The sequence below is a fragment of the Pseudophryne corroboree genome, chromosome 4 (assembly GCF_028390025.1).
Source record: "Pseudophryne corroboree isolate aPseCor3 chromosome 4, aPseCor3.hap2, whole genome shotgun sequence".
Taxonomy (NCBI): Eukaryota; Metazoa; Chordata; class Amphibia; order Anura; family Myobatrachidae; genus Pseudophryne; species Pseudophryne corroboree.
In genome coordinates, this window is record NC_086447.1 from 337,151,259 (window position 1) to 337,165,113 (window position 13,855).

The 13,855-nt window shown below is 47.1% G+C and overlaps 1 protein-coding gene across 1 annotated transcript in view; it reads right to left on the reverse strand.

Moving 5' to 3' along the window:
* LOC134909503 (probable cation-transporting ATPase 13A4) overlaps nucleotides 1-13,855 on the reverse strand; it is a 309,055-nt gene that overhangs the window by 147,375 nt on the left and 147,825 nt on the right. Inside the window, exon 17 of the mRNA XM_063916438.1 lies at nucleotides 11,393-11,510. Coding sequence (XP_063772508.1) covers nucleotides 11,393-11,510 — 118 coding nt within the window. The remainder of the gene's footprint in view (nucleotides 1-11,392; nucleotides 11,511-13,855) is intronic.

The following is a 13,855-nucleotide window of genomic DNA, read 5'->3' on the forward strand; positions in this document are numbered from 1 at the left end:
TTCAGGGCCTGAGGATGATGGGAAATATCCTGTCAGGCCAGAAGTCAGAATTTCCTAAAAAGACTTTTCTCATTCCGGTGACTTTGGAGATCCTCGGTCAAACTGTCAAGACTGAGGCCTTTGTTGACAGTAAGGCCGATGGGGTTTTCATGGACCGTCAATTCGCCCTGGAACACTCTGTTCCCTCAGTACCTTTGGCATCAGAGATTGAGATCTGTGGGTTAAACGGGGAACCATTGTCCCAGGGTAAAATTACCTCCTGCACCAGCCAAATTCCTTTGTTTATTGGAGCCAAACTCTGAAAAATTGTCTTTTTATGTGACTGTCTGTTCTTTTGCCCCATTGGTTTTGGGGTTACCCTGGTTAAGGGCCCATAACCCTCAATTTGACTGGGTCTCTGGGGAGATTCTTAGTTGGGGTAGTGATTGTTTCAGGAGTTGCTTGAGCCTTCCAGTCAGGCTCTCGCAGCTAAGTTTGCCAGGATTGCCAGGATGTTATGCAGATTTTGCGGATGTGTTCTCCCAAAAAGTTGCAGAGGTACTACCTCCCCATCGCCCCTATGACTGTGCCATTGATTTGTTGCCGGATGCTAAGCTTCCCAAGAGCAGGTTATACTCCCTGTCACGTCCTGAGACTCAGGCTATGGCAGAGTACATTCAGGAGAACTTGGCTAAGGGATTTATCAGACCCTCACAGTCCCCAGTGGGGTCGGGGTTCTTTTTCGTGGGTAAAAAGGACGGTTCGTTGCGACCCTGCATCGACTTCAGGGAATTGAACCGTATCACGATTAAAAACTCGTACCCACTGCCTCTCATTTCGGTTTTGTTTGACCAGCTTCGTACTGCCACCATTTTTTCTAAGATTGACCTATGCGGTGCTTACAATCTAATCCGAATAAGAGAGGGGGATGAATGGAAGACTGCCTTTAATACCCACTCAGGGCATTATGAATATTTGGTGATGCCTTTTGGGCTCTCTAATGCCCCGGCAGTCTTCCAGGAATTCATGAACGATGTGCTCAGGGAATATTTGGATAGATTCTTAGTTGTTTATCTAGATGACATTCTAATCTTCTCTCATTCCCTGGAGGAACATCGGAAGCATGTATGCTTAGTCCTCCAGAAACTCAGAGACCACCAGCTTGGGGCGAAGCTGGAGAAGTGCGAGTTTGAAGTCCAGCAAATCGCATTTCTAGGGTATATTATCTCCTCAGAACTTTTCCAAATGGAGGGTTCTAAGGTACAGGCAGTCCTGGATTGGGTGCAGCCCACTAGTTTGAAGGCGCTTCAGCGTTTTCTGGGCTTTGCAAATTTTTATAGACGGTTTATCGCTGGATTTTCGTCTATAGTGGCCCCCTTGGTGGCACTCACTAAGAAAGGGGCGGATGTTGCTCACTGGTCTTGTGAGGCCAAAGCGGCCTTTGCCCGTCTCAAAAGGGCATTTGTCTCGGCCAAGGTGCTGCGACACCCAGATCCAGAGCGTCCTTTTGTGGTAGAAGTGGATGCCTCTGAGATAGGTATTGGGGCAGTGCTCTCTCAGATGGGGGTGTCTGATAATCGCCTTCATCCCTGTGCTTACTTTTCCCGTAAATTTTCGTCTGCCGAGATGAATTATGATGTGGGTAACCGGGAATTGTTGGTTATAAAGGATGCACTCGGGGAGTGGAGACACTGGCTTGAGTGGGCCAAGTTTGTGGTCTCAATTCTCACCGACCATAAGAATCTAGCATATTTAGAGTCAGCGAAGCGGCTCAATGCCAGGCAGGCACGATGGGCTTTGTTTTTTGCTCGCTTTAATTGTTTGATAACATATCGCCCTGGGTCAAAAAACATCAAGGCTGATGCGCTCTCGCGGAGTTTTGCTCCAGTTCAAGAGACCATGAGGAGCCATTGCCCATTGTATCCCCATCATGTATTAAAGTGGGCATTACCCAGGACCTCTTATCATTAGTCCTTAGAGCACAGGAGCAGGCTCCTCCAGACCTTCCGGTAGGTCTCTTGTTTGTGCCTCCTAGGTTAAGACAGCGAGTGTTCCTGGAATTCCATGCCAAGAGGTCGGCAGGGCATCCGGGTATTGCCAGAACTCGGGAGTTGCTGTCTAGGGCGGTGTGGTGGCCCTCAGTGGCTAGGGATGTGGATCAGTGGGTTCGGGCATGTGACGTTTGTGCCCGAAATAAAACTCCTAGAGGGGTTCCTGTCAGCCCATTACATCCACTCTCTATTCCGTCTAAGCCATGGACCCACATTTCCATGGATTTTGTGGTGGACTTGCCCAAATCCTCGGGGATGACAGCCATTTGGGTTGTCGTTGACAGGTTTTCGAAGATGGCGCATTAAGTTCCACTGGTTGGGTTGCCATCGGCCAGACGCCTGTCTGAGTTATTTATGCAGCATGTTGTGCGCCTCCACGGGTTGCCACTTGATGTGGTCTCTGACCGTGGATCCCAGTTTGTGGCCAAATTCTGGAGGGCATTTTGTTCTGATCTCCCGATTTCTGTGAGCTTGTCGTCAGGCTACCATCCACAGTCTAATGGGCAGACTGAGAGGGTGAACCAGTCCTTGGAGCAGTTCCTCAGGTGTTATGTCTCCAAGTGTCATACTGACTGGGTTGCTCATCTGTCCATGGCGGAGTTTGCCTATAACAACGCGGCTCACTCTGTTACAGGGATATCTCCCTTCCTTTGTGTGTATGGGCATCATCCTAAGGCCAATTCTTTTGACCCCCTGGATTCCACGTCTGGTGGTTCCTCTGTTTTTTGGGTCCTTAGGGGTATTTGGAGGAAAGTGAAGAAAGCCCTTGTGTCTGTGTCATTAGTGACCAAAAGGGTTTTTGATAAGCGGAGAAGACCCTGCAGCTTCAAATTAGGAGACTTCGTCTGGTTGTCCACCAAGAATTTGAAGTTGAGACAGCCATCTCATAAGTTTGGCCCCCGGTTCATTGGCCCTTATAAGATCACCAGGGTTATCAATCCGGTGGCATTTCAGTTAGATCTGCCCCGTTCATTGGGTATCAATAAAACATTTCATTGTTCCCTTTTAAAACTGGCGGTTAGTAATCCTTCTTCCAGTGGAAGACCTTCTCCTCTTCTGATATGGGGTCAGGGGGAGTTTGTGGTTGAAAGGGTTCTTGACTCCAAGATGGTTCGGGGTCGGCTGTCATTTTTGGTGCACTGGAAGGGGTATGGCCCAGAGGAGCGGTCGTGGGTGCGCAGTTGTGATCTTCATGCCCCCAGACTGATATGCTCTTTCTTCTCGCAGTTCCCCGATAAACCCGGTGGTAGGGGTTCTTTGACCCCTCGTCAGAGGTGGGGTACTGTTAGGATCTCCTGCTCTGTGCTGCCACGTCGCCATGGCAACCGGGAGGCAAGTGTTAGCGAAGTAACCTGAGCGCAGCTGATACTCCGGTCCGGGTTTTTACTGTGTAGTGGTTACAGGCTCTGTGCACGGCAGGGAATCCGGCGCTGGTTTTGTGCTCACAGTCTGTGAGGTCTGAGTGGGGCGTGGACAGCACCTGCTATATAAACCATCCTCTCAGGCTAGGCAAATGCTGCTGAATCTTTGTTTGTTAGTCAGTTCCAGAGAGTTAGCTAGTACTGTGTGACTTTGTATTTACTTGTTGCTTACTGCGAATAGGCTTTGGGATTCGGTACTTCATTCTGCCAATCCGGACCTAGCAGTAAGACTGGAGTCAGTTGTTTGACCTGCTGGGGTTCTTTTGCTATTCTGTGAACCCAGCAGGTTTGCGGCTGTACTCTCAGACCTGCTTGCTTAATCCTCCCTCACTGTGCAGGGCGTCCAGGTGTCAGTTTAGTGGCAGTAAGCTGAACCTGTGCCCTGCAAGTGGGGGTTAGGATTGTGGATACTCTCCTTGTGTCTATATTTCTATCTCTGACCAAGGAGTTTATTCCCACACCCGTTGGTAACCCTTTGGGGTTTTTTCTGTTGCTCTTAGCAACATCATTTCAGGTGCTCCACATGTTAAATCACTACACATCGCTTCATTGTCCGCTCTATTCCATCTGAGCATTCCTGACACTAGGGAGACACCCAATTCCTGAGCCTTTGGGCTTCTCCGTTCACTTTGTGTTTATTAGTTATTCCATCACCTCCTGTGTATGTTATGTTATACTGTCTGTGAGTTCGTTTGCTTCGCTTCCCTCTCTGTTCATACACCGGTATACTCCTGTTAGCACTGGCGTGCGTAACAAAAGGGCTATGTGGCAAAGGATTTGAGAAAAGCCAGAGAGAGAGCCGTATGGGTGGCTAATCAACAACCAATAGATTCTAGGTGTAATAAAAAAACAACAGAAATGGAGGTAGTTACTTGGGTAAATGAGTATAATACACAAATCCCACGCACCTCACAACAGGCAAAAAAACTATGGCAGATGGTCAGCACGGATCCAGATTTGAAGTGTTTTAACAAAACTAGACTAAGACCAAGTTTCTCACGTGGTAGAAATTTAAAGGATCTTTTAGTCAGGACTGATGTCACGGGTTTTCTGACTCCGACAACTACAAAAAAAATTCTCAGCTGTAAGAACGGCTGCCATAAATGTCTGGGTTGTACGACCTGTTCATTTTTACTAAGAGGAGATACGATACCCCATCCACATACTGGGAAAAGATTTAAAATTAATTGGCCTCTCACATGTACGAGCAGATTTGTGATTTACGTGATAGTTTGCCCTTGTGGCCTTTATTATGTCGGAAAGACTGAGTGCCAATTGAAGGTTAGGCTCACCCAGCACAGATCTGCCATCAGAAGTGCAATAGCGGCAGGAACAAGTGAACAACCGGAGGCACGGCACTTTGTACAATTTAAACATAACCTGTCAAGTTTAAGATATAAGGCAATAGATCACATACCCCCATCACGACGGGGGGGGGGGGGGGGGATGATAGGGGCAAAAAATTGTTACAATTAGAGTCTCGGTGGATTTTCCGCCTTGACTGTTTGTCCCCAAAAGGTCTCAATGAGTCTCTTGGCCTAGCGCATTTTTTATAGTCCAGTACAAGGTTTAAGAGGTAATTATGTCCCATTTGGATTCATAGGTCAGTTTTGCTTGTTTTACACTAGAGGGCAGTAAAACCTTGTAGAATGTCCAATTTTCCCCAGTGTAAGAGTAAAATTGAAGATTTGTGCTTTTTTTAGATATATGCTGAGCACTTTATCATCACTGTTTTTTAATTTAAATTGATACATTGAATGAACCTTTTTTCACAGGATTTTGCACCTATAGAAGTGATTTTTATTAACTTTGTAAAGACTTGGATTGCTAATGTATGTATATTAGATTTAATACTTTTATTTATTTGCCTGATGTATAACGCACTGGTTGGAACTTTATTTGTACGAGTGATAGTTGAACTGTTTTTGATTATACACTGTTTTAGTTAACAGGGTGTTACCATGGTAACCGTGGCCGGACAGGTGACGTCATTCCTAGTGCCGAGGAACCCGCGACCGGAAGAGCCACTACAGGACGGCTTCCATGTGTGCCGCGGGACACGCTGACAGGGGGAGTTGTGTTGCCATGGCGACTGGGGCCGAACGGGTGACGTCACTTCCGGTGCGCCGGGGGGACCCGCGGCCGGAAGCGCCGCTGCAGAACGGCGTCCACGTGTGCCTGGAGACACACTGGAAGAAGGAGGGTAAGACACTGTTTATTGGTACCTATATGTTGCACTGTTTGTGGTTTGTTCTGATTGTCTGAGGAAGGGGATCTTTGCCCCGAAACGTCACATTAAAGCAGCCCTACGGGGCTTGTTCACTATTTAATTTGAGTTTTGAAAGTCTCTGAGTGCCGCCCGAATCCTGGGAATATATGCAACAGACATCGGTCTGATGGGAAGGCACCTGAGCAGGTGAAACATAATACCGGAGTGCTAGGGTCTAACTTTGGATGTTATATATATATATATATATATATATATATATATTAAAACCCAGTACATAATACAGCCAGCCTTTCGTTTTTATGTGCTTTGCTGCTGGCAGGCTGCACAACCACAGATAGCCTTGGAGAACTGGCTGAGACTGGGTGCTGGCTGCTGCCTCCAGGCTCCATGCACCATCCTCCTTCTTCCCTGCAGCCATCGCTCAGCTGTCCTTCCCTTTACAGGCACTGACTCCCTGCATGCAGCCATGGCGCCAGCCTTTTCAGTGCAGTGGAGCCGGGAGCCAGAGCCGCCAGGGACAGCAATCGCTACCCTGCCGCTGCATGTGGCGCCGGCTCCCGGGAGCGCAGGGCAGAACAGAGATCCAATCTGCAGTGGCCCGGGGGGCCCTTTTAAAAAAGGGGGCCCGGGGTACTTATCCCCAGGACCCCCCCCCTTAATCCAGCTATGGGCACAAGCAGCTTCTGCTGATTAAAATGATATGCGGCATGCCTATATTCTGTGTGTAGCATTTTGTATGCAGATACAGCCACAGTCGCACACTGTATATAGGCATGCTTCATATCATTTTAATCAGCAGAAGCTGCTTGTGCATACTAGCCACATAGCAATGCATATAAGATGCATTTTCATCACAAAACGCACCCAACGTTAGCAGAGCTGCCAGCTGACTCATGCAAGGCATCTCCTGCTGCATGGCGTATAGAGGCAAGATGTATGAGGACACATCTGTATCCAAACAGAGGCAGAGGTCACAGTTTTAGTGGCCATGTGAGTGCTATGTGTGAGTGGTTTGGTTGTGCAATAGTGTTCGGCATATGTGTAAGGGGCATTATGCGTGTCATGTGTATAAATGCATTACTAGTGAGCAGCAAATGTGTAAGGTGCACTATGTGTTTCATTATGTGTATAAGGGCATTAATAACGATGTGTGTCATATGTGTAAGGGATACTATGTGTGTCATTATGTGTATAATGGCACTAATAATGTGCGGCATATGTGTAGGAGACATTATGTGTGTCATTATGTGTATAAGGGCATTAATAATGTGCGACATATGTGTAGGGGTCATTAGTGTGTGGTATTATGGTTATAAATGCATTACTAATGTGTGGCATTATGTGTATAAGGTGCTCTACTGTGTGGCGTAACGCATAGAAAGGGCACTACTGTGTGATCTAATGTGAATAAAGAGCAATATGGTGTGGTGTAATGTGAATAAGGGGCCATTCAGTGTGATGTAATGTGAATAAGGTAACTGTGAAGAGTAACGTTTATAAGGTAAAGTGGTACTACTGTGTGATGTAACGTGAATTAGGGACACTATCACGTGATAACATGTGAATAAAGTTGCAGTACAGTGTGGCGTAATTTGAATTGGGGGTAGTAATGTGTGGCCATGCTCTTTGCCAGCAAAAACACACCCCACTTGGGCTGTGCGCTGAATGTGCACACTTTTCCTTTTTAAAATAAAGGGGGAGGGAACACCAAAATAATGACAGCTATGGGTGAGGGGTGATGGTGCTGGGAAAGGGGTGCAGGGTGAGAGGCGGAATAAGCGGTGGTGCAAGTGGACCCCAGCCAAAATCTTGCCCAGGACATCATATTGGTTAAGGCTAGCTTTGTGCGCAATGCCGATGTTCACGCAACAGAATGATTATCAGTAGACTGTGCATGCACCACAATCGCACTGTGCACATGCCAAGGTACCTTTGTGATGTCGCGTGCAGTGAGATTATCAATGCAGAGTGATTGCCAGGAAGGGACGTTTTGGGGGCGATAACAAGGAGTGGCAGCAAATCGCAGGTGTGTCATAGCTGTTTTCAGCACATTTATCTTCCTTCAGCTGCAAGTTTGTATGTAGAAAAACATGTCGACTGCATTGCTACTGCCACGGCCAGTCTGCATGACTATACACTCACTTGGGGAGTTGGTGTTCCAATTTATTGGGTCAGTGCTGTGTATGTGTACACAATTGCAGAGGACTCTGATATAGCTCTGGTGGATGTCTATATTCTTTTCTAGGCAGCAGCTTCATTTGCGATGATTAGCAAGTTCATAGCCTGAAAAATCACAATTGCATAGGGTTTTCCATATACATCTGAATCAGGCCCAGTGTGTACCAAAGGGGTTTGTCACCACTGTGGAGGGGTGGTATTCATGTGACCGGCTGTCTGCTGACCGACAGTCACATGACCTCCTCTACCATCCCGCCGGCTCAGAATCCCGATGGTCGGCATGCCAACCAACAGGGACTATTTCCACTCGTGGGTGTCCACGACACCCATAGAGTGGGAATAGAACCCGTGGCGACCGCAGGTCGCCACCGAGCCTGCAGCATGGCGAGCGCAGCGAGCCCGCAAGGGGCTTGCTGCACTCGCCCCTCCCCGCCGGGATCCCGGCGTCGGTATGCTGCCGGGATCCCGGCGTCGGTAAGCTGACCGGCGGTCAGGAGACCGCCGGTCAGCCATACTACACCCCTGTGGAGGCTTAGGCTTCGGGAGAGGGGAGGGGGTTAGGTTTAGGACGCGAGAAGGGAGGGTAGGGGGTTAGCGGAGGTTAATTAGAATTGTTTCTCAAGCAATACACACCCCTCAGTACACATCAGAATGATGTAATGAAAGATGGAACAATACCTCATTCCACTCTTCATTACCTTGCATGGCGCCATATGCAATATCGTCTGGTTGGCCGTGCAACGCGGCTGGCCAGACAATATTGCATGCAACACTTTAATATATTTAAAGTCAGAATGATGTGGATAATATGGTTTAACAAATATTACTACCGTGTCGACATTGTCCCATCTGCATTATACTGTCGACAGCATAAATGTTGAAAAACATATGTATCCCATTTATAAAACATGTTACATCCTAACTTGCCAAACTATTGTTCTAAGAAGTCAAGCAAGTAAAACATAGAGAGAAAAGAATCGAAAGGCCTTGTCTAATACAAAGACTAAAGAACAAAAAGAAACATATTGTTCCAATTAGACAAATAGGGAAAAGTGTTCTTGCTAATGTTTCAATTGACTGAAATGCTCAGTTAGAGAAATGGTAACTGATGGATAGTACATTGTCACCAGGGGTTAAAGTGAGCCAGAACGGGGCGAAACTGTGTTCCGTCAGTTCTACTTGGAGATAGAAAGCAGTTCAGCCTCCTCCAGCTCACCTAACCCGATATGAGCTCAGAGCCACAGGGAGATGCCGGGCGCACGCTGAGATTGTGTTACCAGCGGGCGCCCGGCTCCCTCTCTACAGCGGAAGCTGGTGGCAGGAGCTCACTACTGAGCTCCGGCTTCTGGCTCTGTCAGTGCGCGCTATGGGAGAGACGTCATGATGTCTCTCTCATAGTGCCGAGTAGCGGATGCCAGGAAGACTGCAGCGGTCGGATGCGAGAGCGGGGCTCGGTGAGTATGGTGTTTTTTTTTTTTTTATATGTGTGAGTGCTTCTACTGAGGGCAAACTACAAGGAGGCAAACTATAAGGGGGCAAGCTACTGGGGGCCAACTACAGGGGGGCGTTACTACTGGGGGCATAACTACAGGGGCAATACTACTTGGGGGCATTACTACGGGGGGCAAACTACAGGGGGGATTACTACAGGGGGGGCATTACTACAAGGAGCAAACTATAAGGGGGCTAAACTATTATGGGCATAACTACAGGGGCTAAACTACTGGGGGGGGGGAATTACAGGGGCTAAACTACTGGGGGCATTACTACTTGGGGGCTAAACTACTGGGAGCATTGCTAATGGGGATTAACTACTGGGGGCAAGCTACATGGGGGCTAAGCTACAGGGGCTAAACTACTGGGGGCATTACTACTGGGAGGCTAAACTACTGGAGGCATAACCACTGGGGGCTAAACTACTGGGGGCTAAACAACATGGGGCAAACTACATGAGAGCTAAACTACAGGGGCTAAACTACTGGGGGCATTACCACTGAGAGGCTAAATTAAAGTGGGGGTAAACTACTGGGGTCATAACTGCAGGGGCATTACCACTGGGGGCTAAACTGCTGGGGACAAAAACTACAGGGGGCATTACCACTGGGAGCTAAACTACAGGGGGGCTAAACTACATGAGGGCTAAACTACTGGGGGCATTACCACTGGGAGGCAAAATAAAGTGGGGGTAAACATCTGAGGTCATAACTGCCGGGACATTACCACTGGGGGCTAAACTGCTGGGGGCATAACTACTGGAGGCATAACTACTGAGGCTAAATGACTGGGGGCATTACTACAGGCAACATTACTACTGGGGGCAACACTACACAGGGGCATTACCATTAAGGGCATTACTAATGGGGGCACTACTAATAAGGGCATTGAAAAGGGTGCACTTCATAAGGGGCATCACTCCTCGGGACATAAGGGGCACTACTACTGGGGGCACTGCAGAAGGGGCACCACTACTATGGGCTCTATATAAGGGGCACTACCACTGTGGGCACTACTAGTACAGTGGACATTGCATAAGGAGCACTACTGTGGATATTGTATTAGGGGTGCAGCTGCTGTGGGCATTATGTGTGTTACTGGGTGCTACTACTGTGGGCACTATGTGTATTAGGGGTGCTACTACTGTGGTCATTATTATTATTGTGTGATCATGCCCCTTTTTTGAACACCCCCCTACGGTGCGCAATACCTTTGTTACATGGGGGGAGAGGGGGGGAGTTCCACCATCTCTTTAGGACCACTTTAAGCACTGATTGTCACTATTACTGCAGCAGGGCAATTATTATGTTCTTTTGGAGGGTGAGATTAAGACCCTAACTCTTGTCTGGAGGGAACCAGGCAAGGATCCTGATGGTTGGGATCCTGGCTGTCAAAATACTGACGTCGGAATCCCGACATGGATCAGAATGCCAGCGCTGGCATCCCAAATATGAGGGTTAGGGTTAGGCTGCGGGAAAGGAAGGTTAGGTTTAGGATGCAGGGAGAGGGGATTAGGGTTAGGCACCCCTGGAAGGGTTAGGGTTAGGCTTTGGGGGTGGTTAGGAGGTTAGGTTTAGGCTGTGGGTTACCCACCACCAAACATGGTAAGGGTTAGGCTGCCGGGGAGGTGGGGGTGGATTAGGCTTAGGCTGCAGAAGGGAGGGTTAGGTGTGGGTTAATTAGAATTATTTCCTAACTCCTGTCGGGATTTTGACCGCCAGCATCCCAACTGCCAGCATTTCAGCCCCAACCCATCTGGAGCTAATGTGGGGTGCCTCCCTCAACTATAACAATGGGTACATCTAGATTAATGCTAACACACACAGTGGTAAAGAAGGACTCCTGACATGTAGCTTTGCAAGGTGCAGCTAATACAACTGGTTCAGAACATCACACAACTCAGCCACATAACAGACAAGTTTTTGTACAGCAACATACTCACCTCAGTAAACACCAGTGGCGGGAGGCTGCTTGGAAAGACAATGCAATATGATACTTTTTATTGATCCCAGTAGTTAAAAAATTGACATAACTTTTACCTGTCTATGTCTAGTGAATCTGGAAGTCCATTATTCTGCAGTGATCGATATGCCAATCCAATAACTCTGAAACCTTGCTTTGTGTAGAAGTCAAGCTTCTTGGAAAAACCACGTGGAACTATTTAAGAAACATGACAGGTTTATGTCTTAATTAAGTGCAAAACTGTAAAACAGATAAGTTAGTTGCCAGTGTTGGAAACAACAAGGGGTTAATTAATCACCCATTGTCAGTGAAATTGCCCTTCAAAGTGTGCCAGATTTATTAACCAGCATGTAGGAGAGTCAAAATTGAATTTGCTAGCAATGTGCAGTAGAAGAGAATCTTCTAACTCCGGAGCCAACCAAATAACCTTCAATGCCTCCCTAACTAATTATATCCCCTCTCTACAGTCCACACATAACCTCCCATATTTTGTCTTTCTTCACTTTCACATCCTCCTGACCCTTGGAGAACATTGCCTGGTGACCGTATCATACAGCCCATTAAGAACCTTTGCAATCTGGTGGACCATTATGAAATAGATAGCATTTATCCTTGTGTATCAATACCTAGTTTCCTATAGAAAAAAATGTTCCAATGGACACTGAGGAAGCCGCTGACGCCTTAGAGTAGGTGGGGAAATGCATCTGTCTATCACAATTTCCACAGACGGAGCACAGTTTGTTATAGAGCAAAATTGTTCACTGGCCGGCCGGCGTGACAACCTGAAAACCCAGTGCTAAGGGGAAGCGAGTGAGCACTTTGAATAGATCACCCATAGACTCCAGATAAGGCTGCAATCGAGAGAACCCGCCAGGAGGGTGATGCAAAGTAGCCTGAACGCAATACAGGCTAAGTGAAACTTGTTGTATGGTAACTATAAGTCGTTATACCAGCTACATTGTGCAGTAAAATAAGGACTGGTACATACGAGGAAAATTACAATGATGCAAAGATTCATTGAATACTAGCTAAATACTCACATGTGTGAGAAGGCACAGACTGTTACATTTATAACAATATTTTAATACATGAACTGCTTGGCTATTAACAAAAGTGCATGGACTGTTTTGATACTAACACAATTTGCTAAGTAAAGGCATGAAAAAATTTAATATCTTTTTATAAGAGGAGCATTTTATTTCATTTGCATGTTTTTATTGTTGTTTATAAGATACTGGCCAGTATCAATGTGATGTGTGACTATGTATTTGAATATTAAAATCTACATCAGATTGAAGTAGCGCATTCTCCTTGTTTAATACAAAAACTTTTTTTCTTGGTCTAATTATTAAGGGGTTTTAACTAATTACCCTTGAGATTTGCTGTATTCAAATCTGTTCAATCACAGCGCCAGGAGGGTTGGGCTGTTAGTTTCCTATAGATTGTAAGCTTGCGAGCAAGGCCTTCCTACCTCTACATCTGTTATTAGTAGAGATAAGCGGGTGATCTGAACCCCCCCCCCCGGACTTCATGTCGCGAGCCCGGATCTGAGTCAGGCTCGGATTTTCCCGCCTGACTGGGAAACCAGAACGAGGCAGAACGTCATCATCCCGCTGTCGTATTCTCGCAGGGTTTGGATTCCATATAAGGAGACAGTCGTCCCCGCCATTTTCACTCCGGCATTGGAGAGTGTAAAGAGAGGACGTGTCTCTGTCCTCAGTGGTGGTGTCTTGTGCTGCATCAGTCCAGTCAGAGTGGTGGTGTCTTCTGCTGCCATATGTCCAGTGCTGCTGTACAAGTCCAGTCCATTGCAGTGGTGCTGTGTTGTCCTGCGTCAGTCCAGTGGTGGTGTCCCTGTGCTGCTGTATATGTCCAGTGGTAATGCCGTATATGTCCAGTGATAATGCCATATATGTCCATTGATACTGCCGTATATGTTCAGCAGTACTGCCGTATAAATCCAGTAATCCCGCCGTAGAATTCCAGTGGTACTGCCGTATAAATCCAGTGATCCTGCCATATAATTCCAGTGGTACTGGAATATAAATCCAGTCCAGTGATACTGCCGTATATGTCCATTGATACTGCCGTATATGTCCAGCGGTACTGCCGTATATATCCAGTGATCCTGCCGTATAATTCCAGTGATCCTGCCGTATAATTCCAGTGGTACTGGCGTATAAGTCCAGTGATCCTGCTGTATAATTCCAGTGGTACTGGCGTATAAATCCAGTCCAGTGATACTGACGTATATGTCCAGTGATACTGCCGTATATGTCCAGCGGTACTGCCATATAAATCCAGTGATCCTGCCGTATATTTCCAGTGGTACTGGAATATAAATCCAGTAATCCTGCCATATAATTCCAATGGTACTGGCGTATAAGTCCAGTCCAGTGATACTGCCGTTTATGTCCATTGATACTGCCGTATATGTCCAGCGGTACTGCCGTATATATCCAGTGACCCTGCCGTACAATTCCAGTGATCCTGCCATATAATTACAGTGGTACTGGCATATAAATCCAGTGATCCTGCCG